This window comes from Pelodiscus sinensis, chromosome 1 (assembly GCF_052426305.1).
Source record: "Pelodiscus sinensis isolate ZL-2025 chromosome 1, ASM5242630v1, whole genome shotgun sequence".
Taxonomy (NCBI): domain Eukaryota; kingdom Metazoa; phylum Chordata; order Testudines; family Trionychidae; genus Pelodiscus; species Pelodiscus sinensis.
Genome location: NC_143052.1, coordinates 204,744,253 through 204,771,679, shown reverse-complemented (window position 1 = coordinate 204,771,679; position 27,427 = coordinate 204,744,253). Strand labels below are relative to the sequence as shown.

The 27,427-nt window shown below is 40.9% G+C and overlaps 1 protein-coding gene across 12 annotated transcripts in view; it reads right to left on the bottom strand.

The window, feature by feature from the left end:
* The window catches only part of DMD (dystrophin), a 2,135,104-nt gene that overhangs the window by 1,210,981 nt on the left and 896,696 nt on the right, over window positions 1-27,427 (bottom strand). For all 12 annotated transcript variants that reach the window (XM_075916549.2, XM_089775838.1, XM_075916586.2 and 9 more), the window contains 4 exons: window positions 25,395-25,577; window positions 22,801-22,935; window positions 21,884-22,033; window positions 4,992-5,153 (listed from right to left, as the gene is read on the bottom strand). In XM_075916549.2, coding sequence (XP_075772664.2) covers window positions 4,992-5,153; window positions 21,884-22,033; window positions 22,801-22,935; window positions 25,395-25,577 — 630 coding nt within the window. The remainder of the gene's footprint in view (window positions 1-4,991; window positions 5,154-21,883; window positions 22,034-22,800; window positions 22,936-25,394; window positions 25,578-27,427) is intronic.

Sequence of the window (27,427 nt, the reverse complement as noted above, 5' to 3'; positions counted from 1 at the left end):
TATCCCAACTGCTCCCCATTTGTTTCTTTAATGAATACCCCTTTTTAAGTCCTTTGCCAAGCCATTTACCCATTCCACTGTACACCTGTCCTATGGAGTACCTATGGAGCACTGGACATCTGCCATAAGGAGGTGCCAGCAATAAGCCCTCCTCCCCTGGTCCCTATCAAAACAAAGTCTTGAGGTACTGTACTGTCTCTTTTTAAGCTCTTCATTCCCAGGGATGAGTTAGTGACAACGCTGCTACTCTTGCAGCAGATTTCATCTCTCCACGTGCTGCCATAAAGCACTCTTCCCTTCACTCCATCAGCCAGCCAAACATCCCTCTGCTCTGCTTAAAGTTGGAGGGTGGTCATTGTCTTGGCCACTACTACACTAAACTCTAAGCTAAACTTTTTCCTCCATAGATTGATTATACAGCAGATTATACTCAATGTTTAAGGCCCTGAGAGAGTTGCTGGCTCACAGGTGTCAAGTCACAGGTGTAGGGCCCAAAAGGGTTGTGGATTCGCTTCAAGACAGAGTCAGTTAGGGATAGAAAGTTGCTTTTATTAATCGAACTACATCACTAGAAGTGACTTGATAACAGGGGACAGAGGCAGGGAGCCCTGGGAGTAGCTGCCATCCCGTGCAGGGCTGGGGGCAAGGAGCAGAACCCTCGGAGTGGTATGGGGGGCAGCAGAGCCAGGCAGGTGGGCTGGGTGCTCCTGGGTCAGCTGCTAGAAGGGAAGTCCTGGGAGAGCCCAGACGCTTGACCTCCCCTGGTCCAGCAAATTCACTTGTTCGGGACCGTTCAGGTCCCAAGCATGCTGGACCACAATGGTCCAACCTGTAGTTAAAAAGGTTAACTAGTTAGGTGATATTGTTTAACCAGTTAGCTGTTTTAACATCCCTAATTTAAAAAAACCCAAACTAGTAAAATAAAACACTACCCCCATGTAGATGACAGAAAGAACCCATCATGCACATCTAATGTCAGTCACATTGCTCAATGTACTACTGTGAAGCACTCAGATAATACGGTGATAAGGACAATATAAGATACTGTTCAGAACAGTATCTTGAGCAGCAATTAAAATGTGTTCAAATAAAGTCTGAGTTTGCATTTCAGAAGCATGTTTAGGTCAGGGGCTCCCTTCTGATTACTAATGTTCCACAGAGAACTCAATAAAATACGTTTCCATGTTTAGAACATGAAAAATGTATTAATGTCTTTAACATCAACTGTGTACACCATTCTGAATTTTTTAACGTAAGTAATTGATTCTGTATGTTCATTCCTCATTAGGTGAGATGCCATATAACTCCATAACTTTTTCTATTAAAGCATTACATTAGCATTGCACTGGTACATGGCACAAGGATATTTTAACAGCATATGAATGAACTCTCTCATTTAACATGTAATCAGATATTTAATGCATGTCAACAGTATGATTACTTAAATGTTACCCTTTCAGAATGTTATGGGGCAACAGCAGAAAAACAGTATATGCTACATATTTCCTCCCTTAATTTTACTAAGTAATTTCATACCATTTTTTGTCCTTAGCACTGCATTTCAGATAATTACACAAACAGAAAAAAAAAATACACAAGCCTATTCCAAGATATTTGACATGTTCAGTTGACACCTGGAAGCTGCTTCTTTCACACACCAAATCCATATTGTTTCTTGACTTAAACAGAGCATATACTTTGAAAAAAGCTAAGCCTTTATACAATGCCATATTATTAAATAAATGGATTTTTAAAATTATAAACCAGAACTAAAGTGCTAGCATAAGAATTGATGTAATCAATTAATTAAAACATAGAAACTTCAGTGAAACTATGAGCACCAACCTATCCAACTGTATAAATCTTGAGAGGAGCCTATATTAATATTTGGATTTTACCAAGAAATGTCCAAAGTAACGGCATAAACAAATAAACTTAAAAAAAACCCTGCTATTAGTTCTAGGAAATTTGTTGAATATAATAAATACTGACTAAAAAAAAATAAAAGACCTAGAAATTAGTCTTATTTCAGAGTAAGCAGATTGTTTATTATAGAATGAATTCTTAAGTAACACCAAATTTTATATTTGAATTTTTCCTTTTATACAGGTAATTGCAATTCTTAAAAGCTCCATGTACATCAAGCAAAAAACATAGAGAAAGAGTGTAAAAATAGGATGTGAGAAAATTCCCATGGTAATAACTTTAATACTTGCATGAACTTTGTATATTAATGTAAATGAAGGAGAGGTCCTTGTGGAATACTGAGGTCAAGCACAAATGGAAATGACTTCTCCTTCATGAATATATATATTTTTAAGATCAGTGTTATTTTTAATTTCTTTTCAGCAGGCAGTTTTAGCACTGTGCCTTACAGGAATCTGAACCCATTAATTTCTGCGAATGGCTTCTGGTAGGCTACTGTTTCTGAATATACTATCTTCAGTGGAAAGGGGAGGGGGATTTGAGATCAGAGATCCACAGTGAGTAGTCTGTTACCTAGCAATAGTTCTATAGCACTAAGTCCTGAATGCCCACATGGTGGAGTAAGAAGCATACAAATTCTACGTTCAAAAGGTGCAACGTCAAATAGCATATATATAACATTGAAAACTCTCCGTTTCTTTTGCCATCTCTCTGTATGTACCAAAGCGATCATTTTCGTTTTACAAGAGGAGCTGCATTTCACCTCATTTCTTCTCAATTTCAGCCCTTGCTTTGAATTTGGGAACTAACCATTAAAAAACAGTGTCATCTTTCTGATTAAAATTTCTCCAATTCTTGTAGGAATGCAACATACTTTGCTGAAGAGTTTATTTTGTAGTCTCCGGGTTTGATTAACTGTTATTAATGAATTATCGCCTTCCCTGGAAAAAGAAAATGCAAGTAGCAGGACAGCCACTACTTTTACATGGGAGATCTTGGTAAAGAAGATCTGTTCATTTTTGTAGGAGATGTGCTAGCAAAGTCTCTTCAGGAGATGGGCCAGTACCTTAGCCCCACCATTCACTTATGGAAAGAATCAGGCTAATTTACCTATTTAAAATGCATTGCACAGTTTAGTTTCCTAAAAGGATTTAAAGAATTTTCAGACTGAGCTCAAAGAACAGTAATATCCGAGTTCAGTCTGTTCTGATGAGAAATTTGTTTCCTCAAAAGATTTTATCTGCATCTTAAAATAAAACCATGAAGCAGAAAGATATTAAAAAAAATGCTGAGTTGTTTAATGGCACACCTATTACCATTAGGTGAATTTAGTATCAGGCATGAAGCAATAACTCCTGGTGCATCACAAACGTTTGGGGGAAAAAAGTTTGTGTCTGCATCCAAAAATATTCCATCAAATATAAGTTGGTTGTTTCCTGGATTCAATGGTAAGAGCATTCAAATATTGTTTTTTTAATATAAAACTTGAATCACCATCAATACAATATCTGTGGCAGTTTCTAAAGGCTATATACATTAAAATTTTCTTTTGATGAAAGCATATTTTTGAAAAGGTCCAGACACAACATTACCAAACAGATAGTACTGGAGGTTTCTTAAACTGAAAATCTTTAGAGAGACAGATTTAGAAGATGGAAACCAAACCAATGCTCCATTAACGAATGGTGATTTCAGTCCTGAGTTAGCCAATAAAATTCTGTATTGATCTAATTTGGAGGGGAAACAAAACATTTAAAGGGTCAGTGGGTACATACTACAGTTTAGGAATGAAAATTGAGACACAAGGAGTGTATTATCAAAGACTGACTCTACTCTTACATAGGTTTAAGATGGGAACAACTGGAGGCAGTAATTATAACAGTGTGTAAAATTAGACTGAGGGTAGGGCAAAGCCAAACTGTATATAACTTTTAAAAGGAATTTTTAACTTTTAAAAAATATTGTTAATATAAGAGACACAGGCCTGGTTTCCAGAGGTGTCATGGAACCTCAGTTCCCTTTTACTTCAGCAGGATATGTGGGATTTCAACCTCTGAAATCAGGCCTACAACCTTCTGATCCATTTTTGTCTGTATCTGAGACCAACTCACCAAGGTTTTCCATGCCAGACATGCATACTTAAAACCACTTAAATAAGGCTATGGGTAGATATTACAGTGAAAATAGTTCAAAAGTACAAACTGGTGGTAAATGTGCTCTAGGTCCAATGTCTAAACAAGTTGTTGGAGGGAAGGAAAGGACCATTTTCTTTTAAACTTGTCTGAAGATGTATTGTAAAGGTATTTATATAAATCTAAGTACTGTAATAATTAACCACAGAATGGGTGCATCTACACTGCACCTTTACCTCAAAATAGATTATTTCAAAAATTGGTGCTCTCTTCACAGAACCACATTTCAAAATAACTTGCTACAGTATTCCGAAATGACCCTTAACCCTCGTGGAACGAAGGTTATTCAGAAGTTGGAATAAGCTGCTCGTTATTTTGAAACTTATTTTGAAATAACGGGCTGCTTCAATAGACACAGAATAGCTCTTTAGGGATACTTCCAGTATCCCAAAATAGCTCTGCAGTGTAGACATAGCTTGGGTGTGTTTAAACTCAGTAATAACCCATGTGCCATCTAACTGGCTTTACAAATAAGCCAACTAAAAGTAGATGAGTTAATTCTGGCATAAAAACGATTGGATTTTAAAGACCCACATTGTTGTTCATTGCCACTTTAATGCTATTGCCCAATTTCCCATGGCATTTAAGGTTTTTTAAATCATCGGGATAGGCACAGGTTAAAAAAAAAAGTAAAGTATGATTTTATTGAGAAATAAAAAATCTTCTCCAATACTTCTATCAAAACTTTTCTTGCCCTTTCAAATGTACTGTTACAAAAAAACCTGCTGCAAGTCCATCTTTTTAATTAAATTCTAAACATCTTTATTTAAAAAAAGAGAGGAGAGAGAGAGAAAGTCCACCACTCTTCAGAGATTCAGAAATGCAGTGTGACCAACAAATCAATTCAAGACCATTAACCTGCATGTAACTTACTTGTGCTTCCTGAGGGACTTGAGCAGCATCAACTCTCTCTGCAATGTAAGCTGTTAATTGTCTGTCAATGAAGGCAAGAGACTCTTGGATCAAGCGAAGGGTTTTGTCAATTTCTTGGGCAGACTGGATACTCTGTTCAAGAACCTTCTGTCTTCTTACAGCCTTAAAGACAATAACAGGTAAATAAACACACATACATAATTCACTGAAACTTTCTATCCACATTTTTTTTCTCATAAATATAGGCTGCAGCATGAATTAGAATGCCTGACTTTTCCACAACCACCTTTTTGTAAGACAAATTTCGCCTCTTTGTGCCACCCATTCAACTCTTATTAAAAGACTTCACAAGGAAAAATTCTAAAGTTTGAAGGACCCCTAAAAGCAAAAGCACACATAGAAGACTGCTATAGTGAGGACACGCCAGGAAAATTGTAAAATAAAACCATCCTCTCTGATGCAGAGTTCCACACTGAAGCCTGATGGGCCTCCTGATCTCATTATATAGTTCAAGAGATTTTGTTTTCTCAAAATGGGGTTACTGTCCAATCCACAATAATCCATTTCAGCAAATGAGGGGAATAAAAGCTCTCTTTTAAGAAGGACTTTCACATGCAAAATATAAATAATTTTCCTGAACAGGAACTGAATGCTAGCTCCAAGGAGAACTGAATGCTCATCTTCATTTTTAAGGCCTTTTATGGTCTTTCTTCATCCTATATAAGTTGTTCTTCTCTGCAGAAACACAGACTCCAGCTGGTTAATTATTGTCAAGTGTTCTGTAGGCATCCAGCCAAAAGTGGATTTTAAGAAGATTAAAAGGATGATAATGGAATAGCTCAGGGAACTCCTTCCCAACATAAGGGTCAGCAGGGGAGAAAGTACAATGGTTTTTGTCAAATTTTGAGAAAAGCATCCTTCTTTAAATCTTTCCTTACAGCCCACTTATACCATTGTGCCTACAAAATGCTTGATAATAATAAACCAGCTGGTAAGCTGTGACTGCTGCTTATTATTCTGTAATTGTCTCCACATTACTTTGTGCTTTCTCTAACATATACTCACTTGTTGCCTTTCATATTGATCATATATTTTAAGCTCTTCAAGTCAAGGCCCTTCCTTTTGCTATGCATTTCTACAGTGCATAATACAGTGGGGCCTAATCTTTTCCATACCGTGCTACAAATATGTGACCATCAATGATTCTGATCTTTGTTTGGTGTCATTGACTTCTTCCGTTCAGAAGTCTAGTCACATTGCTACCCATAACATTGCAGTGACTAACTTTCCACATAAATTATGAATTAAAGGGGGAGTGAGAGAACATTAAGGAGGACAATTTCAATGCCAGGCCTACAGTTTTTCATGGGATGTCGTTATTCACACCAAAAGAACTTGTTTGCTTAGCAAAGGGTAGTTGCATTTTATTCTGACTTCATCGCTACCTTCTTTTTTAAGTCTAAAAGATGTTTTTGTCTAAAAGATTTGACATATCTCTCAATCAGCTAGTGTGTTAAAGTGTGTGTGTGTGTGTGTGTGTGTGTGTGTGTGTGTGTGTGTGTGTGTGTGTGTTAAAGTAAAAGAGAGAGAGAGAGAAAAAAAAGGTAAGTGCAGTGCAGGTGCTTTCAGGTATTTACTTTTAGTCAATGAGACAGGCTTATTATTCTGAACACTCTCATTGGCTGATGGAAATAGTAAAAGGCTAGAGTACCTTATCAGTATTTACTATTTTGGGTGTTTGTAAGATGCTTTGTACTATTTCTAAACAGCTTATTAGGTAACTCCACATGGTTGTCAGTTCTAGGAATTTTCTGAGGAACAGAGAAGCTTTGCAGATTGGATCCATGCTGTCAGCAATAATGGAAGCACCAGACATGCTGCTGTAATGTTACATCAGCAAATGAACCACTGAAAGAATGCTCTTCATAACTCATCACTATATTTGCTGCTTTCATGACTTCTAGTTCCATGTGCTTTGAGGTTTTAACTTTATTTCATATAGCAAATGTGAATATACAAATACCTTTTTCTGGAAATAGACAACACATTCTTAGAAGCCTAATCTGTCTTTTATTAAAAAGGGTAAATTCAGTTTTGAAAACTGTCAAATCCAATGTAAATCTATCATTTACAGAGACAGTGACTATCATTAAATTAAAAGCTAGAAAAGCAAGGTGATGGAGGTGGGTTTTTTTTCTTCTGTATGCACACAAACACAAGATTTCCCTTCAGGTTTCTGATACTAAAGGAACAACCATTATACACATTTGTTACACTGTACTTAATATTGTAAACATAGGAGGTCAGAAGTGTGACATTAGATTGTGTGTATACAGCAATAACACAATGGTTTCCTGGCCCATAAGTGAACTCCTTGGCTATATATTGGTACTAAATTAATACTGGAATAAATTAACTCAGAGAAATTTACTAACTAGAACTACTAGAATAATCTAAAAATTTGGCCTACATTTTGCAAGGTATGTGGGTCAGTGAAAAATAAAATACTCAAAAACACTACATTAACGAACACTCTCCAAGCTTGCAGTCCAAATATGAAACCTGCATTGCCATTCCCTCAAACCGATTCACCTGTTTAACATGTCAATATGTGTTCTCTTTAAATACTTTAAGAAATTCTACCTTTCTTGACCTCAAAGTCTACAAAATAATCACTTCACGTAAGCTGAAAAGAAAGGATGCTGGTAAAGAAAGAGATTTCTAATTTATAGTTAAATCAAAACAAATATTAAAATGCGCAAATGTCTCCTTTTAACAAATTATAGCAGGATATATTAGAATACAATAGCTTAATTCTTAATTTAATACATAGAAGAAATACCAGTTTATCCTCTAGGGTAGAAGCTATATTTCAGGATCACAGATGTATTATACACAAGACATTATTTATACATTCCTTAAACTGAATTGTAAAATTAACATTGTAAATCTTTTTTGAATACTACATTGTTGGATGTCTGCTGAGACAGAAAAAACTTAACACACAAAAAATAGTCTTGTAGCACCTTAAAGCCTACCAAAAGATGTAGATGATATCATGAACTTTCATGGGCACAACCCATTTGTTCAGATGACTGGAGTGTTGGAAGTCCAGATCTAAGAATAAATAGGGGGACTGGGGGGATAAGGAAAAAAATGGAGGGCAAGCGCGAGCCACTTTCAGAGCTCTAGGAAGGTAGCCTTGCACACAGAGAAGTTTTGGAGCCACTGCTGATCATCCCATCCCTGCAGGACGATGCGGTTTCACCATTTTGATCTCATCTCCTGCTGCCAGAAGCAGCATTTTACAGTGTCCAAGGGATTAAGGTGCATGCACAGCAGCAGGAGTACCAGGATCTGGGTGAGTAGGACCTGCGGTCAATGCTGGTGTTTGGCCTGCTGATCTTCGTCCTTATGGAGCAACATGCGGGTAGTTTGGAAGTACTGTGCCATGAGGCCCATGAGCCCGGCACTGCCTTGCAGCAGCTCTGACTCCATGCTGTGAGTCCTATGGTGTCCACAAGGGTAACCAGAGTACAAGAAAGCACCTCCAGCCCATTGCATCCCTTTTGTATCCTGTGAGGGGAGAGGCAGTGGAGGAGTGCCTTGTGAGACACGGCCATAGAGAGCAGATCCTGAAAGCACATGTCACGGCTTGCCTGACCAAGCAGTCATAGCAAGTATCCGCCCTCCTGGTGCCCTCCCTAGAGTGCTTCCTGGGTTTTAAGTCAGAGGCAGGCTCTGTTCAATGTGGACATGCTATTTTGGATGAATTCTAACTTATTTTGAAGCTTCCCAATAGTGGGAACACACTATTTTGATTCTGTTAAATTGGGAGTTAAGTCAATTTTCGTAATTTTGAAATAGTTTCCTAGTGCAGACATGGCCTTTGTGTTCTCTCTTTAATGCTGGGAAACATGTTGCTCAGTTGAGCTGTAGCCTTCTGTTTAGAAATAACAGGCTAGGAACAATCAGTGTATGTACAGGATAGTGTATTGCCAAGCCATAGACTTGAGGTCAACCGTGGCCATCAGTGCAGGAAAATTAGCAAATAACATTGAAAAAAAGTCTTAAAATTATGTAAAAAGGTGTGCCGAGTATAGCCTTTCCATAATTTGCAGTGTTTGAAAGAAAAAAGAAAACACTTTCAACTACACAAATCAAAATGCTACTTAAAATATTTATGTGCAAGTGTGTGCATATAATCCTTCAGCATCCGATGTCTTTGGGACAATATTCTCTTTTTTACTATCCCAGTGAACCTGTAGAACATAGAAGGGATATTTTTAATTGGTGAAAAGTCTAAAAATGGATCTGGAAGAAAAATGGAGCTGGTGAAATAAACTGAAGAGACTGACAATTTGAAAGGTAATGTATAGTATTTCTAGAAAGAAAACACAAAGTAGACAGCAAAAATTGGTACATTTTATATTCATTTTTCATAAGCACAAAGATAAAATTTACAAAAGTGACTAGTAATTTTTAATGCTTTTATTTTTGGTTGCTCAACGTTTGCCCCACTAAAGATGACTGATTTTCAGAGAACAGGCAACTCAACATTTTCAAACATCAAGCCCTTTTCAGTTTGTCTTAAAGGGGAGAACATAGAAAAAAATAAAACACAAGCATCACTAATCAACATTGAAAATGGAGCCCATGGACAATGAATATTATTGAGTACCTTCTAGTAGTTGAATGTGCATAATAGGAAATAATGTGTTTTTCACAGTTTAAAAAACATATATATCTATTATTCCTCTGGTGAATTTAACCCAAGAAGCTTCATGTATATTCATACTGGAGCACATGCTGTGCCTGACCAGTCAAAGTAAGAGGAAATAACAAATGAACTTTATCATAAATAATTGTGGGGGATGGAAGGGGAAAAAGTATAATGACCCACAAATTGCATGGTCAAAGTGAGCAAAACTGCTCATTTTTCAGATAAAGGTCTGTTTTCTAAGTTGTGTACTAATGTTTCTCTTTAGGTCAAATGTCAATAAATGTATTACTACCTGGATTGTGAGACTAGTCAGCCTATTAAAATTTTTGGAAGCAAATGGGACTACAAGAATAAATCACTTTCTTCTTCTGAATAATATAAATGTTCACAGATTTGAGGCCATAAGGGCTATATATTACTTGTGGCTACAGGTGAATGTGCACTTACAACACAGTGAGTGTTAAGAGACAAAGTTTAAACAGAACTCAAAAGCAAAGAGAATTTGAACACTGCTAGTTCGTGCTTTGTCTGTATTGTGGGAAACCTACTTCTGAAACATTGCCTCAAAAGGGATATATACCCAGACTAATGTAATTGATTAGCTATAAGGGTACATAAAGCTCATGCATATCTACAAGATTAACATGTGTGCTCCCCCGGAGGCTGGCTGAATTTTTAGGAACAGCGTTCAAATGAAAATGAACCAAGTTCATTATCTGTCTTGCCATTTTAAAGCAGGAATTCTGAGCCTAAGAAAGAATTTTGAAGAGACATCTTGGATTATGGAAAATAAGAAAAATACCACTTCAAGAAGGTAAGTGCATTGCCACCAGATCACATCTCATTAAAAAGACTGCCAGAAGGGCATCCTGCTGTCCTAGGGATTATGACTGCATAAAGCAGGGCTGAGATTGCCAGTTCTCCAAAAATTATTAGAGGCAAGTTAGCAGGCCATGAAGAGATGATGAGAATGGGTAGAACAAAAGATTTAAATAATACATACATGATACATACATATATACACATACAACACACAAATTGGAAAAACAGGCTGTGGAGTAGAGGATAGGGGATGTTAAAAAGGATTCCCTAGTGGGAAGAAAGGGTTGGCCCTCAAAAAACAAAATTTCCATTCACTACAGCACAAATCTAAATACGATCATCATCTCCCCGCTTCATGTAAGCAATATCCTCACTTTCTAATATGTAGGGAGGGATACAAGTCACTTTCAAAGTTACAGGCATGCCATGACATTTTCCTGCAGCACTAACTTAATGTTTTCTGGGCACCAGTTATACAGTTCCACAATGCTAGGAAAAGGCATCAGGTAGTATGCCTATTGCTTATCCATCATGCCCAAGACAATCAAAAGGAGAACTAAGCATGCTGTCTTCCTGTGTTAACTAAAGAAGATAAGGAATACAAAGATAATAATACTATCAGCCCTTAAAGATAAATCTCTCCTACTCAGTAGCAGCACAGTTTCTTCTCACAGAATGAGTCATATTGCATTAGGCTGGTTTGTTTGCTCAATTAACTGAGAGTAAATATTTCACTGATAAGCTTTTGCTCAAAATGAGATTATTGCACATTACCTGCACAATTATTCAAACAAAATACATAATGAGACCAGGTTTAGATAGCCTGCTAAACAATACAAAATACAGTAACCTTGAACAGATGTGTTAAAGTGTGCCTACGGTACTTAAGGACATTGCATGATTCCAAAAATACAATTTGAGGACACTGAGAGGACAGAAAATTCAATTTTGAGGAATCACTGTAACAAGGAATGCAAAACTGGTTTCTGTAGGCAAACTTTTCAAAAAGTGGATTTTATTCTGAGGGAAGATAAAATGAGGCAAGTAAGTAGCATGATTGAGCAACCTGAGTAAAGTATGAGTAAAGTGGTGGTCTGTGCATGTTTTGTTCATCTATGAAGTGCTACCAGACCTTTTGTTGTTTTTTCAAGTTTATCCTGCATAGACTAACTCGGCTACCCCTGAAGCTGAAGCTAAAGTAGTCTTGTAGGTCCCAGGATATTAGAGAATCAAGATTGGTGAACAGTCTCTTTGACTATGGGCTACTTATGCTAAACTATCTGTTCAGGATTGCATTTCTCTGTGACACTAAGTACCTTTCTGTAACAGGGCGAGCATTCATCCCCATGTGCATCTTCTGCTGGCCACTCTGGGAATTAACTTTTCAGCCAGGAGCACCCCCTTTTGGTGTCTCACCTGCTGCTACCTATTTTTTTTCCTCCATCTCTGGGTGCTGCCTTATCCCAGTGCCCCCCACACTCTGGTGTCCTCCCCACTGGGAACCTCCAACCACTTATGCCCACTGTGTCTCAGTGAACCACTGCCAGTCATTATCTAGCCTCTTTCCTCAGGTGCCACTCATCATTGGCAAGACCATGTGAACCTGTTGCTTTTGCCTACCCTGGCTGCCTCTCTGCAGCCCTGGGCCTTACTTTAGGCCCTGCAGCCTGAGATCTTGCCTGGCCAGAGCTTCCCCAGCTCTGCCTGCCTTTCTCCAGCCCTGACCTAAGTCAGGAAGCCTCTAGCTTCCCTGGCAGCTAGGTCCCTCCTGGTCCACAGCAGTAATTTAATTAATTAATGGAGATTGCCTATCTCCTAGAACTGGAAGGGACCTTGAAAGGTCGAGTCTAGTCCCTTGCCTTCACAGCAGGATAAAGTACCATCCCTGACAAATTTTTGCCCCAAATCCTTAAATGGCCTTCTCATGGATTGAGCTCACAACCCTGGATTTAACAGGCCAATGCTCAAACCACTGAGCTATCCCTCCCCCATTTCCTCCTCTGAACCCGTGTTTCCTCCTCTCCAGGATCCTTTATTCATACTGCCTTCCGCTAGGCCCTAATTAGCTCACATCTGCTGGCTCCACAGCTCCAGCCTTTTCCCAAGGCTGCGTTTTAAGACGCCCTATTACACTTTTCCAGACCTGAAGGAGAGTTCTGTGTAGCTCTGTAAATCTCAAACTTTTTGGCCCGGGGCCCACCCAGCTCAACACAAACCTTTCTGTGGACCAACAACTGCTTATGGAAACTTGCTGTTAATTATACAATGATGCCCAAACCATTTTGCTAGGGATGTAGCTAAGAATGGTTTAATTTAACCAGTAAAAAAGGAAATATTAATTTAAATTAAACAGATTCAGTGCTTTAACTGTCTCATGTTAGTTTACCAATCTTTGTTTTAAAAAAGTAAAATATTAATTTATGTCCAATGCAAAAGGTTTCAACATTGTCTTTTATTTATGGCACAGGTGGGGAACCTTTTGGGTTGGAGGGGCACTGTCCCTCAGGAAAAATAATCAGTGAGGGACCACACAAGTGAGAAGCAAATAAAACACCCTCCAGCCCCTCCTCCCCCCAACTCTCACTGATGTGGCCTCTAACTGAGATACCTTATTCCCTTTGTGCTCCAGTGCCATGGTTGGGAGGGAGGGGGAGAGGAGAGAAGGAGGGGAGAGGAGGAGACAGGGAGGACTGAATTTCAGAGCTCCCCATAGGCCAGATTAACTTTTTTAGATTTCCAGGGTTAGTGATTTTGTAGAACCCGCCAGCTGTGGGGTGGGGCCAAAATGGGGGGTTCAGGGTGTGGGACAGGGCTGCCAATGAGTGGGATGAGGGTACAGGATCTGAGCAAGAGATAGGGTACAGGAGGGGGTGAGGGTGCAAGGTCTGGTGGGAGCAGGATGCAGGAACAGGCTGGGGGGAGCAGGCAGGAGCGAGCTAGGGATAGGGTGTCTGATCAAGGGGGAGGGTGCAAGAGAGGGCTAGGGAGTGAGGTCTTGGTGGGGATGTGTGTGATGGAGGTGGGGTGCAGGGTCTGGGCATGAGGTGTAGGGAGGCACTTACCTGCTTTTGCAGATCCCAACACTCCCAGGTACCATGTAACATGGCCTTCCGCTGTTCCCATTGGCTGGAATCTGGCCAATAGGAACAGCAGGGAAAGCCTTCAGGCAGCATGTCCATGTGCTGTTGTTCTCCCAGCAGGGGGAGGAGAGTGGAGCAGTAGAGCACGGAGCTACTTATTCGCCACAAGCCAGATCACACAGTGAGGCTCTGGACTTTCTCCCCTCCGTCTGCCCACCAGCAGGAAGCCAACCTTTCAGGGGCAGGGTGAGGCTAGAACACCACTGTGGGCTCCCCACTGCAGGGTGATTAAGATGGGTTGAGTGCGAGCTGAGGACCACCTAGCAAGGAATCCACAGACCTCTAGTGGTCCACAGACTCCACTTTGGGAACCACTGGTGTAGCTCAAAAGCAGAAATAGGTTTAAATAAAGATATCAACTTCATCCACCTTGTCTGTCTAATTGAAGTAATGTAACTATTCTATTGAATTATGATTTTTTTTTTACTGTTCAGATACAGTTTTCACACTTGGTACTCAGATTGCTAAACATGAGACCTTCCAGTTTTAATTAGGAAGAGAAAGCTTGATGGATTAATACAAGAAGACTAAAGATTGACTGCTTTTACAACAATTTTTCATCCTTACTTAATATCAAAGTATTAGTATGGTAGTCTCAGTTTTTCCTTATTTTTTTTATCTACACATTCACAAAGACCTCCTCTGAAAATCTGGCATTTCACACTACATCTCCATAAGTAAGTCTCCAAATGCCTACAATTGGCATGAGAAACTGATTTAATATTCATGGTAGTTTAAGCATCATGAAGACAGAATACTATCTCCCCCCAGCATGACAGCTTGAAGATACTATTTCCTTCAATGATAACACTCAGAGCACTCCCAATTTTGTCCTGCAATCTTGATTCAACAGCTGGAGAATACATAGCCAAATCCCTAAAGAACAGAGTTGGATTCATACAGAATTTAAGAAACTCAGAAAAGAGACTAAAAAGGGCAAAGAGAGCTGTTGAAATACATATTTAAACAGACTGAAAGTCATAAAACATATTCTTTGTTAAATAAATGGAAAAGAAAACTTCACTATCATATAAATGCCTCCTTGGTCTGAACACGAGGGAACGTAGAAAGCTTTGATGGACAGGCAGGGATCCTTATACAAGTGGGAATAACATCATCTCTCTATATCCTTCTTCTTCATCCCTCATCATGGAGGAGAATTTAGTAGAAAAAGAACTGGCTGCTTTGAAAGAAGCAGAAGGAGGCTAATTGTCTTCCTGGAATAAATAGCCACACCCTGACCAAGCAACGACAGGTAGCCCCCATTCTGGATTCAGGAGAGTGAGGTGACACTAGGCAACATTGGCTTCTCTGAGGCAGGCAAGGAATGCGGACCTCACTAGCAGATCGGCCCAGCGAGAGTGGGCTCATTTGTTGGCCATTGGCTTGGTAAGGGGTTGTGGTCTGATTAGGTGAGTCTGCTCATTTGTCATAACTTTTGCTAAGTCCAATACCGTTTTGGACTAACGGTAACCAGATCCTTGGTAAACTAAAGTATGTGGTCAGCAGGTGGGGTCTTATACCATATGTAGAAGGGGGTGGGCTATAGAATCTGGTGTAGATAGGGAGACTATATCTCTTATATGAGTTAGGGAACACTTTTAATCTCTTATATGAGTTCGGGAACACTTGGATTTTAGTGAAAGTGCAATATTCTCTATCTAGGTGCAGATTGTTTCCATCCACGTGTGGAATACATTTTTGAATGTGTACTGAGGCATCTACAGATGTGCACCAATAATAGACACAAAAAAATCTAGCTAGGTGACTGCTAATCAGCTGCCTGGCATTTGAATCTCTCCTGAGTGGCTGCACAAGTGCACAGCTTAACGGGAGATCTGCTGCTCAATAGATCAGTCTTTGTTTTGGATAGCAGGGAGACAAAGGTTGGTCTTCCCCTATGGCTATGCCCAAGGACAGCTCCAGCTGCAGGAGTGGGAGGCTAAGGCATGCTAGACAGAAAATTAGAGAGGTGTTACTATACATCTGGTGGGCACACTTGCTCATTTAACCATGCTCACTTAAACATGTATATCTAGGTTATCCTCAAAACGTGAACAAAAATGTGCAGGAAACCGTGTGCACATGAAAGAGTGAGAGAGTGTGAGTGAGTGTGGCTAGGTTTGTTGGGGAAAGTGTGTGAGGGAGACTGTGTGTATTGGCAGTTTGTGTGGGAGGGAGGAGAAAGAGAAATGGTAGCAGTGTTTGCAGAATAATTTGCGTGTCTTTTTAAGCCAAGTACTCAGGAACTTGAACACTTTTTCAATACAGCAGCAGCTACAGGTCACAGTCCAGAGCCAGAGGCACCAGCACAAGGAGGCTCCCTGTTCCCCCATCGCAGCTCAGCCAAGACCCACTCGGACACATCCATGTCCAACATCAAACAAGCTCCACACAAGCTGTGTCAATCATGGATCAGCTTCCCAAAGGGGAGCCTGCCCCAGTTCCAGGATCTGGGTAGCCAGAGAGCAGTGGTTGTTGGCCAGATGCTCAGGACGGAGTGGCTACAGAGAGTAAGGCAATTTTGTGGTGGCTATAGCTTCTTCAAGCTTCCTGCAGGGACACCTCTTTTTATGCCTAGCTATACTGCTGTTAAGTTGGACCTCTGTCAGTGCCGGCTAGTCAATGAGGTGAGTTAAACCACTAATGATTAAGTTCAATATAGTGATGGCCTCTCCTTAATTTACTGCATAGACTTTATTCCTACTGTGCCTAAGTGTGAATACATTTCTAAGCATCATGGAAAAATACTCAGACAGTATTACCGTACAGTTGCCTTCAAGAATTCTTTTCCAATGTATTTACTTGCGCCATTTCTTTGGAATGAGTTGCTGCCTGAGCAGAGAAGACTAAACCATGAGCAGGGAAGCCAACTGTTATGTATCTTACATGATGTCCATGCACGTGGCAGCTAGGGTTGCCAGATGGTTGAAACAAAAATACCAAACACCCGTCCCCCCCCTGCAAAAAAAAAACCACCCAGAAAACATTCTGTTGAAGAAAAAAAGGGGGGGGGGGAGAGAGAGACCAAAGTTGTTGAAAAAAAAATTAAAAATAAAACAGCATGTCCCCTTTAAGAGTGAGTTCAGGGATAGGAACAGGGGAGGGTTTGAGCACGAAGACCCAGGGGAGTCATTGCTTCCCCTTGGTCTTTTTGCCAGCAGCCATTTTTGGCTGGCTGCCTTACGGAACCTGGCAATCATGGGGTCTGGGATTGGGAGGCTGGTGGTGTTGGGATCCTAGGGAGTGGGGGGGAGAAGCCAGGCACTGAGCATTTGTAGGGTTGCCAGGTGCCTGGCATTTTCTCCTCCTGACTGGGGGGGGGGGGGGGGGAGAATCAGAAAATACCGGACATCTTAATTGTCTGGTAATTTCTGAATTTTTTTTATCGGACAGGAAGCAAAAATACCAGACTGTCTGGGTGAATACCGGACACCTGGCAACCCTAGTGGCAGCCCTCTAATCCAGTCTCACTTGTTCATCTGACTTGGAAGGAAGGAAGGAAGGAAGGAAGGAAGGAAGGAAGGAAGGAAGGAAGGAAGACACAGGCAGTTCCACTTTTAGGCCAATATAGGCTACAGTTGCACTTTATGAGCTGACAGCCAGGAGTCTCATTTCTCTTTTTTCCTCTGCTGGATCTAAGCCCAACATGAGACCCAGCCTCTTCCCTTCCCATCCTCCTTGAAGCATGTGCTACTGCTATCCAAACAGACTTCTGTACTGCAGGAAGGAAAGAACCTTCTACAGCCATCTGCCCTCTGCAACTAGCAGTCCCAGCACTCATTTATTTCTTAGAAGCCCACTGTCCCAATCCTACCACCTGGTTGCAATTCAGAACCTTTCAAGCCCCACAGCCCTATCTATTCCCCATCTCCCTTCACTGTGAGCCCTCACCTCTCTCCAGCACCATCTATGCCCTAGAAGTCCTAGGAAGCCACAGCAAACACTCAGGGTATGTCTACACTACCCCGCTAGTTCGAACTAGCGGGGGTAATGTAGTCATCCGCACTTGCAAATGAAGCCCGGGATTTGAATTTCCCGGGCTTCATTTGCATGAAGCCGGCCGGCGCCATTTTTAAATGCCGGCTAGTTCGGACTCCGTGCCACATGGCTACACGTGGCACGGACTAGCTAGTTCGGATTAGGCTTCCACGAGGCGTACAGCTAGTTCAGATTAGAAGCCTAATCCGAACTAGCTAGTCCGTGCCATGTGTAACCATGCGGCATGGAGTCCGAACTAGCCGGCATTTAAAAATGGCGCCGGCCGGCTTCATGCAAATGAAGCCCGGGAAATTCAAATCCCGGGCTTCATTTGCAAGTGCGGATGACTACATTACGCCCGCTAGTTCGAACTAGCGGAGTAGTGTAGACATACCCTCAGACCCCTTAGTAGATCCAGCATTACCGATCCGTATTCTAATATTTCCCCAGCAACTCCCAGCAGCCACCCTATAATTCCCTATTCAGACTCTCCTACTCATCTCCTCCATGGTAAGTTTGGTGAATTAACTATCAACTGCCACTGTGGAGAGCAGATTATGTTGAGAATACACACACATTTATGGTTATATACATATTTTCACATATGAATATTTAATTTGCAAAATGTACAATAGATGGAGCAGAACAAAACTTGGCAACTCTGCATGATAGTTTCATTAACTCTTTCCATACCCAGGGCTTAATTTTTCAATCCCTTTCAATTTGTATAGTCAACTCAACCTAGGCAATATGAATGAAATTGCTCAGATATGTCTAAGTGCAATAAAACATCAGCTAAAACTCACAGGGCTCAGGCTGTGTGCAGTGTGCGCGTTCAGCCTCAGACTGGAGCCCAGACTCCAGGCATGAACATCTGCACTGCAATTTTATCACCCACATACCAAGCCTTGGGTCAGTGAGAGACCAGCTGCATGTGTTTTATTGCACTATAGACACATACTTAAACTAATTTAATTATACATGTCTCAATGCGCTCTGGCTATAATGAAACAAGAGAAGACCATTGTTATAGTTTTATGCATAAAGGACCTGAGTGAAGTTGGAGAGTTTAATCTTTATGTTTAGAATTCTTTATATTCTGATTGCTTGATTTATCGACCATAAAGTTGTACTAACCCTAACAATCAGCATACTAACAGTATCAAATGTGAATACCAATTGGAGTCTAAAAAACCTACAAGTCTGGATCAAAGTACATTACAGTTGGAGAAACTGTTTCACATCAGCACTAATATTAATGGATTTAAACAAAATGAAAAGTCTGAGAAAGGTAATGATTATTCATCCTTTACTGATGAGTTATGACAGAGGTCAGAAAACCCTCAAGAAGCAATATTTCCATTGCTTAGCAAACAAGTAGGTTTGAGACTCAAAAGGGGGATTTCTGAAGCTGAGCAAATAGCTGTGTTGGACTTTCTATGATACAGTTAGGGCTGTGAGAGTAGAAAATAAAAATTAGAGAATATAGTAGTTTATTAGTGAAGAGATTTTCTCCTTCCTTGAAAAATGACAGTATTTCAGATCAGTCCATAAAAAATACAAACTACAAAATGTAAATTAAGTTTCCCTTACCCTCTCTCAGTCTTGCAGCAATGGAGGAAATGCATTGCAAGTCAGAATTCAAGCTCTCACTTAGAGGTGAGAAAGGAAACTAATGAGATATTCAGGAGTTCATTCCGCATTCAGTTCAATACCCTTACAGAATCCCAATTAATATTAATAGTGGTGTCATGAAGCGTCTATACCCCAGGCTGGCTGGTCAGCCAAGGGATTAATTCAGGAAATGTAGCCAAAGCTAATTGGCAGCCTCACAGCAGCTCAGTCATGTGAGGCCATTTTTAATAGTAGGGGTGATGAAAGCCAGACTCCTTACCCTTATTTATCCCTTCCACCAATGCTGGGGGTAAGCACAAGTCCAGGACCAGACCCAGGGCCAGGAGATGAAAAAGGGTTGACAGCTAAGATCCAGAGCTCTGAGTCACCTAGCAGCCCAGAGTGGGGAGGGGTTATTGCAGCAGCCAGGACCCGTGTATGAGGCAGTACATCAGCCAGGATCCCAAATCCATGACTAATAGCTAAAACTTGGGTATTCTGCAGCACTTGCACATGCTAGTTCCTGCACCTTGGGAGCAGTTGGGAGAATAAAAAAGCTGAGAAGCAGAGGGGTGGGACTACTGCAAGAGGAGGATGTAGGCTGAAAGTGGACATTCTTACCAAGAAACAGAGAGGAGATGTCCAGATCTGGAGTCTGGAGAATCTGACAGAAACCAAGGTAGGTAGGAAGGATCTCAGGGCACAGCAGAAGTGGTTGAAGACTGATTTTTTCCCTGCCTGGTTTAAGGGCCCTGATTTGTAACCCACTGGAGTGAGGAGCGTCAATCCTTCAGGACCAGCTGGCCTCAAACAAGAAGAGGAAGCTCCAACACACTTCAGAGACACTAACCCTCTTTGTAGATCAGAACTGAAGTACTGTAGAAAATCAGGCAAAAGGAGTTGATTGACCACCCTGTCAGATCAAGTAAAGGTCTCTCTAAAGAGGGTGCAGTTTCATTTGTATCTTGGCTTACAAGTAGCTACCCTGGGCAAATCTCTCATGTTACAAAGTTCTTGAAATAATTTGACAACTTCCCAAATTATTATCAGACCAGGCTCCTTAGATTCTAGCTCACAAATAAAACAAGTTACAATACATTTTCCTTTCATGGCAAAGACAGTCTAGTTTCTCATGTTTTTCCTTTGTTGTCCCTTGTACTTTGTATAGAACAAATTTCTTACATTGTTTTTTTCCCCACCAAAGTTCTGCATTTACTTTCAAGTGAGGTGGAGCTGGTCAAAAAGAGCAATGACTGACTTTTGTGATAATCACATGATTTTACCTTCACAGATCACCAAAGTAACAGGCACAATCTAGTCCCTACTATAATGGCCATGATCCAATTGCATAATAAAGCAAGACTACCTCTTCTGTTTCTGAAATGTGTCTAGTGTTCTTTACTCAACTCTGGAACCTTTGAAAAGTAGAATAATAAATAAGCATTCTGGGATGGCATTGAAAAATGACACAGAGCTGTGACTACCTGTGATTTTTTTTAATAGCTATAACTACATTTGTACTGTTGTCAGCTGCTACTGAGATTTCTTTTCGTGGTCTATCACAAGATTTTCGCCCTACTTCTTGATTTCAGAAAACCTCTCTCAAACACTTGCTTATTTTATTGCTACCATTACAAACATACCTGACACTTTCCTAAATATATTTTTCCTTTAAACAAAATTACATATTCCATATGGACCGTATTTCAGAAAATGAAAATTATTTTTCAAGTACATTTTCAAGTGTCAATGGAAATATCATTTTCAATATTTCCCAGAGCATGATTTTTATTTTACGTATTGTACCAGCAAGATTTTAAAACATACCACACACACACACACACACACACACAGAATTAGTTCTCAACAGGATTCTCAATGAAAGACATAAAACATTTAGTAAGTTTTGTCAAATAATTAATAAGTTTCAGTCAAAGCAGACTTCCAGGTCAACAAGAATCATTATGAAGTCTTTTTCACTCTCTTAATGTTAAGCATATTTTCTTCACTGAAGTTTTCCTACAAAGCTATTTATTGACACAAGTATTCATTTAACATGCTCGGCAGAAAATGCACTATTGAAAGAATATTACACTTGACATTTAATTTTGAAACAGTTGGCTTCCCAGTGGGAGTTTTGCCTGAGTAAGAAGTGCTGAATAGGTTTTTTAATATGAAATTCACCACACATTTTTAAAGGGAGGAGACTAGAATTTTTAAATCTAAGGGTTACCCAAGCAATTCCCTTGTTTCTAAAGTAAAACAATCTTGTGCATTGCTGGTAACAAAACAAGGAAGCACAGAAATGCTGTATCTTTTTTTTCCCCAAATATCCCACACAATTAGGAAGCTAATTTTATTTTTTGCCATTTGCTTAATGTGAAAGAATTTAAAAAGGAATGATTTATTATACATATCATCTGTTAAAGCAGCAAGGCATTCAGGGCATCTTAAAGACTAACACATTTATTAGGGCATAACCTTTTGTGAGCAGTACCTCATGAGCTGCTCATGAAAGCTTATGCCCTAATAAATTTGTTTGTCTTTAAGAGGCCAAGAGATTTCTTGTTTTTGCTGAAACAGACTAAGACGGTTGCCTCTCTGAAACATACCTCCTGTTTCAGCTCTTCCCATCGAGTATTGAATGTCTCCAGTTTCTCATTGATCAATTCATCTAACACTCCACCATCAGTTAAAGTCTGTGCCAGCTCCTGAATCTGACTCCGGTTATCTTCTGGATGTCGCATTAAGCTTTCCAAAGACTGAAAAAAAAATTTACACTCTGTTGCAGTGAGAAGAGTAAGAGCATGACAACATGGAGATTAAAAAAACAAACAAACCTGCAGCTGGCCTGGATCAGCTGACTCAAGGTTGTAGGGCTTGGACTCCGGGGCTGAAAGATTGTTGTACAGATCCCATGCGGGGGGGGGGGGGGGGGGAAGAGGGGAAGAGAGGTGGGAGATTCCCAAAACTAAGGCTTCAGCTTGAGCCCAAATGTCTATACATTTGGGCTCAGGACTGGTCATAGCAGAAGTCCTATGAGCTCAAGTCAGCTGAGTCAGGCCAGCCATGGCCATGCATTGGTGCTTTTATCCCCATGTAGACAAATCAAAACTTGATTCTTAGCTACTCCATTGCCTTCATAAATAATGACCATACCCAAAGGATAAAATACAGACCCTGCTAATATCATTGACAGTTTTGCTATCAACTTCAATTGGGCCAAGATTTCTAAGAGTGTGGGTTTTATTATCATCAATTACTACAAATGGTAATTCAGAGAACATACATGGGAAACCCATATTTTTTTCGTGGGATTACTCTATTCCATGTGCATAGTAGTTATCAGACGGAAACATGCATACACATTTAAATCAAAATATGATTTGATGAATCAAGTAACACAAATAATCTGTATCTTCCCAAATAGTTATGCAGATTCATGCATTCTTTCGTACGCAATAGATTTTTTTCCCAATATGGCGTTTAACTTAATATGTGCCTAGATATCAATTAAACCAGCACTTACATCTAAAGCCTCTGAAATCTCTTCTGCTCCTCCTTGGATATTTTCAGTTGCCCTGAGTTTCAACTCCATCTCATTCAACCATTTATCTTCTGCATCCAAGTAGGATAATAGCTCACACCAACATAACCATACCTCCTGGTGACAAAAGTATACATTTAGATAGTAAATCATCAATCATTATCATCATCATCATAAAAAATTATTGCTGTGTTTTTATTGCATTAATCCCACCAGATGAGGTCTGCTCTCTGAGCTCTGTCCCTCCAAAGTGCTCTGTTCTAGATCCACTGACAGGGGAGGGAAGTTGCCCCAGAGTCTGGTGATTTGAAAGGGTCCAGGGCTTCTGGTCACCACTGCTACTACTGTGGCACTGGTGACTGTCAGAGACTGTGGTCCTTTAAATCACCACTGGAGTTGGATGGTGTTAAGGGTTGACTGTGGGGGGCATAGTGTGTTCCAAGAAGCAGTGAGGGCTGGATGCCCTCTTCCCATACCTACTGCCCAAGGCCCTGCCTTTTCTGGGGGGTGGGGGCAAAGAGCCATGCACCCCACATTTACTAAGGGCTCAACAATTCTGTTGGGTCCCCTTGCTCTGACTCTGTTCAATCCCCCTGCTCTGTTCAATTAGGCTCAATTGTGGGGATTTGACTCAATGTGCTCCTGAGGTCTCTTCCAACCCTAGGAATCTATATCTATCGTCTATAATATCACATGCTACATTCTCTCTCTGAACAGCACATCTTCAAAATTATTTTTCCACATGTGAAATGTTGATTTAATTAATTTTCCATTTATTACATGTCATCTATATGTATACTTTAGAGTGCATCCATCTGCGAGTCCATTTGTTTAAGACAACCTCCTACAGGCCAAGACCTAGGTTCACCAAGTTTGGTAGGCAGCTTTCTCTTATCAAAGCTTAAAGCAAAGTCAGAGTTTGGTTGTGCCAGGACAATCAGACCTTCCAGGAAAGGGAAGCGCTACTGTTTGGAGGGACATGATACTGAGAGTGGGCACTGGGAGCAGGGAGCCCACAAGGGAATGCTATCCTGCGGAGTGTCCATTGGAGGCAGCTGTACCACCAAGGGAGTGGCCAGAGGAGCTGGGGATCCACCATCTGGCCTGCCAGCACACATGGTATGTTGCCCACCTGCCCCAAACCTTTTTTGCCCCTCCCAGCCCTTGGCCGCAGTACCAGGGGGAGAGGGAGAAAAAAGGCTCCTGGTGTCCAGGAGAGGAAGGGAGGCTGAGGGGAGTGAAAATATCTCTGGCAGCTGGGGGCAGGAGCTGGGGAAAATAAAATATCCCTGGTGACTGGAGGGGAGGAGTTAGGATGATTGAAAATGCCCCTGGTAGACAGGGGATGATCTGGGAGGAACTGATGGGGAGAGAAAATTCCACTGGCAGCCAGAAGGAAGGGCTGGGTGGAAGAAAAAAAAATTGCTGGCATTTGGGGGTGGGGCTTCTGGCTGGAGGAAGGCGAGGAGAGGTAGGAAGGAGGAGAGAAAAGGCCCATGCCACATGGGACCCTTTGTCCTGGGATTTCACCCCTCAACCCTGACTCTCACACACCCTCCAGCTTCCTGCACTGCCCCGCCCACACATGACCAAGGCTCTTCTCTGACTCCTGCTCTCTTCAGAACACCAGCTCCTGGCACTGAAGGACCCGGGCAATGCTGACTAAGTCTGCTAGTTGTAGATAAAAGCAAGCCAATCCTGACAGTTTTCAAATAATATATTCAAAGCACAGTATTTCTAGAGTTTATTGGTAGCTATGAGAGTTGCATGCATATATGGAGTACTTTTAAGCCCTTGGTGGTTTAAACACGAGGTGAATACAATATTAGGAAAGGAGAATCTAGCGAAAAAGATTGTAATAAAATCCTCACAGTTGCTCTGATCTGAAAAAGTCAAAAAGTTTATTTAATCAATATTTATTAGTCTTAATTTTTTCTCTAAGCCCCTTAGACGTAAATTTAACTTTTATTTAAGGATTTACTCTTTAAAATATTATATAGGTCAGCAATTTTTAAAATCCTGTACTGAAAACAATTTAAGATGTTTTAGAGAAACAACAATGCTTTCATCAGTTTCAACAGAACTACATTTTAGACACAAAACTTCATTCTAAACCACATTTAATCGAATATATGTGGATTACCTAGATACTAGAATTTTAAACAGAATGCTCAAATATTAAATACCCATCACAATCACGTGTCTTCTTAAAGCATTTAAAAATCTGCTATTGTTAGAGCTTCTTTAGAGATCTACTTAAGCAAAGGAACTGCAAATACAACATTCTGAAATTACATAAACTTTACTATCCTTTCCAAATTTACAATCTCAGTGACAGGTCACTCTCAGCTGTGTTTAGCTAGACACTGCTAACTATATGATTGAGCTCCATCAACTATTATGATTTTCTGGAGTGAACAACATTTACATCAACTTAATATGAGAACAGTTTATTTAGTATGATAGTAGTAAAGGTAAAAAAGAAAAGAGTTTGTCTGCTAATCCCTCTGCTTAGTTCCAATCTTAATTCTGCAGTTTGTGTAGTTGTAATATTAAAAAGCAACAAAATAGCTGACCTCCAGAGTTTTGCACTTTCCATTTAGCCTGCTACAGAGCCGCTGGTAGTTGGTAATTAATATATCAAGTTCCTTTTCTAAGGCCTCGTGAGCTGCAGGTGGAGCTCTTGCTATAAAATTATTCACAGTGTCTGTGAGTAGCTTCACCTTCACCTCTTTCTGTGTGGCCTCTTCTTTTGCTCTCTGAAAAATAGAAGTAAAAGTCGTAACTTTGGTCTTGACTTGTGAAGAAGAAAGAATTCAAATAATTACAACAAGATTCAATCTACAAGAAATAAACAAGAATCAGGGAAATAATTCCCCCAACACTGATACCATCTTTGAAAGTGCAATGAAAATGTATTAATCTTGGAGGCAACATAAAAGTTCACCATGAATAACAAATAAGTGTGTTATACAACAGAACTACTGAGCCTTTTGGAGCGGTGAGAAAACAAAAGAAAACACTTCAATAATATATTACGTAGAAAATGTTTCAGGCACAATGCTGCAGTACCTCAAATTGCAGATTAAAACATCTTTTTTGTTTTACTTCCAAATAAATTCTGTTAAAAACGCACAGTAAATCTGGGAGATTTAAAAAAAATAAATCAAATTTCCGTTTAGAACCCCATTGATCTGTATTTCAAATTTGAACTTCAGCGTGAGCACTTTCTGGATTGTCTCACTCCTTCCCTGAATCAGCTGAGAAAATAGGGAGAGAATCCTTCCCTCATACAATAGCACTGCCTAAAGTGACAACTTGGCACAGAAGGCTTGGGGTATGAGCATGGCTTGGTTTTGTAGGAAGATGTAGTAAGAAACAAGCAGTAGTCACAGTGGGGAAGGTGAAGGTAGTGCAAATATTACACATTCACAGGACACCATAGTTTTTACAGGGAATTTTAAAAAGTTAAACCGTATTTAACCAACAGATTGCACTCACTGTTAGCCAGGATTCCCCCTAAGGTGCACGTCTGTGCGGGTGCACCCCAAGACCATGAGGCCTACCTACCTCTGTAGCAGAGCTGCACAGTGGTGACTCAGCTGCTTCAGGGTGGGGCCACATGGTGGGTGGGTGGCTGCCCCCCGCCCTTCCAGTAGCAGCAGAGTAGCTACCACGCAGCCCTGGCCCTAGCTTCAGATCTTCCCCAGAGCTGGAGCTATGTGCCGAGTAGCAGCCAATGGCCCCAGATATGACCAGAGCTGGAGCACGCATTGCAAGTGGCCCTGGCCTTGGCCACAGCTGGAGCACATCATGGGCAGCCATGGCCAGAGCCAGAGCATGCGTCCCCTGCATCCCTATTCCCCCTTCCTGCTCCCGCTTCCCCCCCCCCCCGCCATTCACCTCTGGCTCTCAGAGTTCCTGCCCCCTTCAGCCTCCTAACAGCTTCCCCTCTCTGGCTTCCTACTTCATGGCCCAAGCCCCCCACTCCCTGCAAACCCTGCGTGCTTGAAGAGGCTGTCAGGGAGCAATGCCACCGATGTGTGTCGCAGTGGCACACATCCAAACAAGTCCCCATGAACTCCATATTGGCACATACGACAAAACTCACTCTGCTCATGGATGGAAAATCTTAGGGGGAACACTGCTGTTAGCCTACATAATCACAGCAACACATTTTGATCCTCATTTGTGATCTTTCCCTCCTTGCCTTCTACTGTTTGTTATTTTCGTCAGCTATGACTTGAACAGAATTAGATTGAAGTTTCTCAGAGCAGGTAAGGTCTCTCCTTAGCTGCATGTGAACACACAGCAGAATGGGATCTGGATTCTGATTGGTGCTTTTTATATAGTATTATGACATTGCTAAAAAACAAGGTAATGTTTATTTATACCAGGAGTGGAAATAATTTAAAAATCTTCCTGGTACAGGGGCCTGGGTGTGACCCTCTGGAAAGGGGCAGGATCTCAGGCCAGAAGGGATGGGGTTAGGCCCAGCCTCCCTCAGCTAGCCCTTCAGCGTTGCATGATGTGCACTGTCCCAGGCCCAAATGAATTTAAAGATCCAGGGCTCTGATGGCAATGACCAGCCACCAGGCCCTTTTAATTC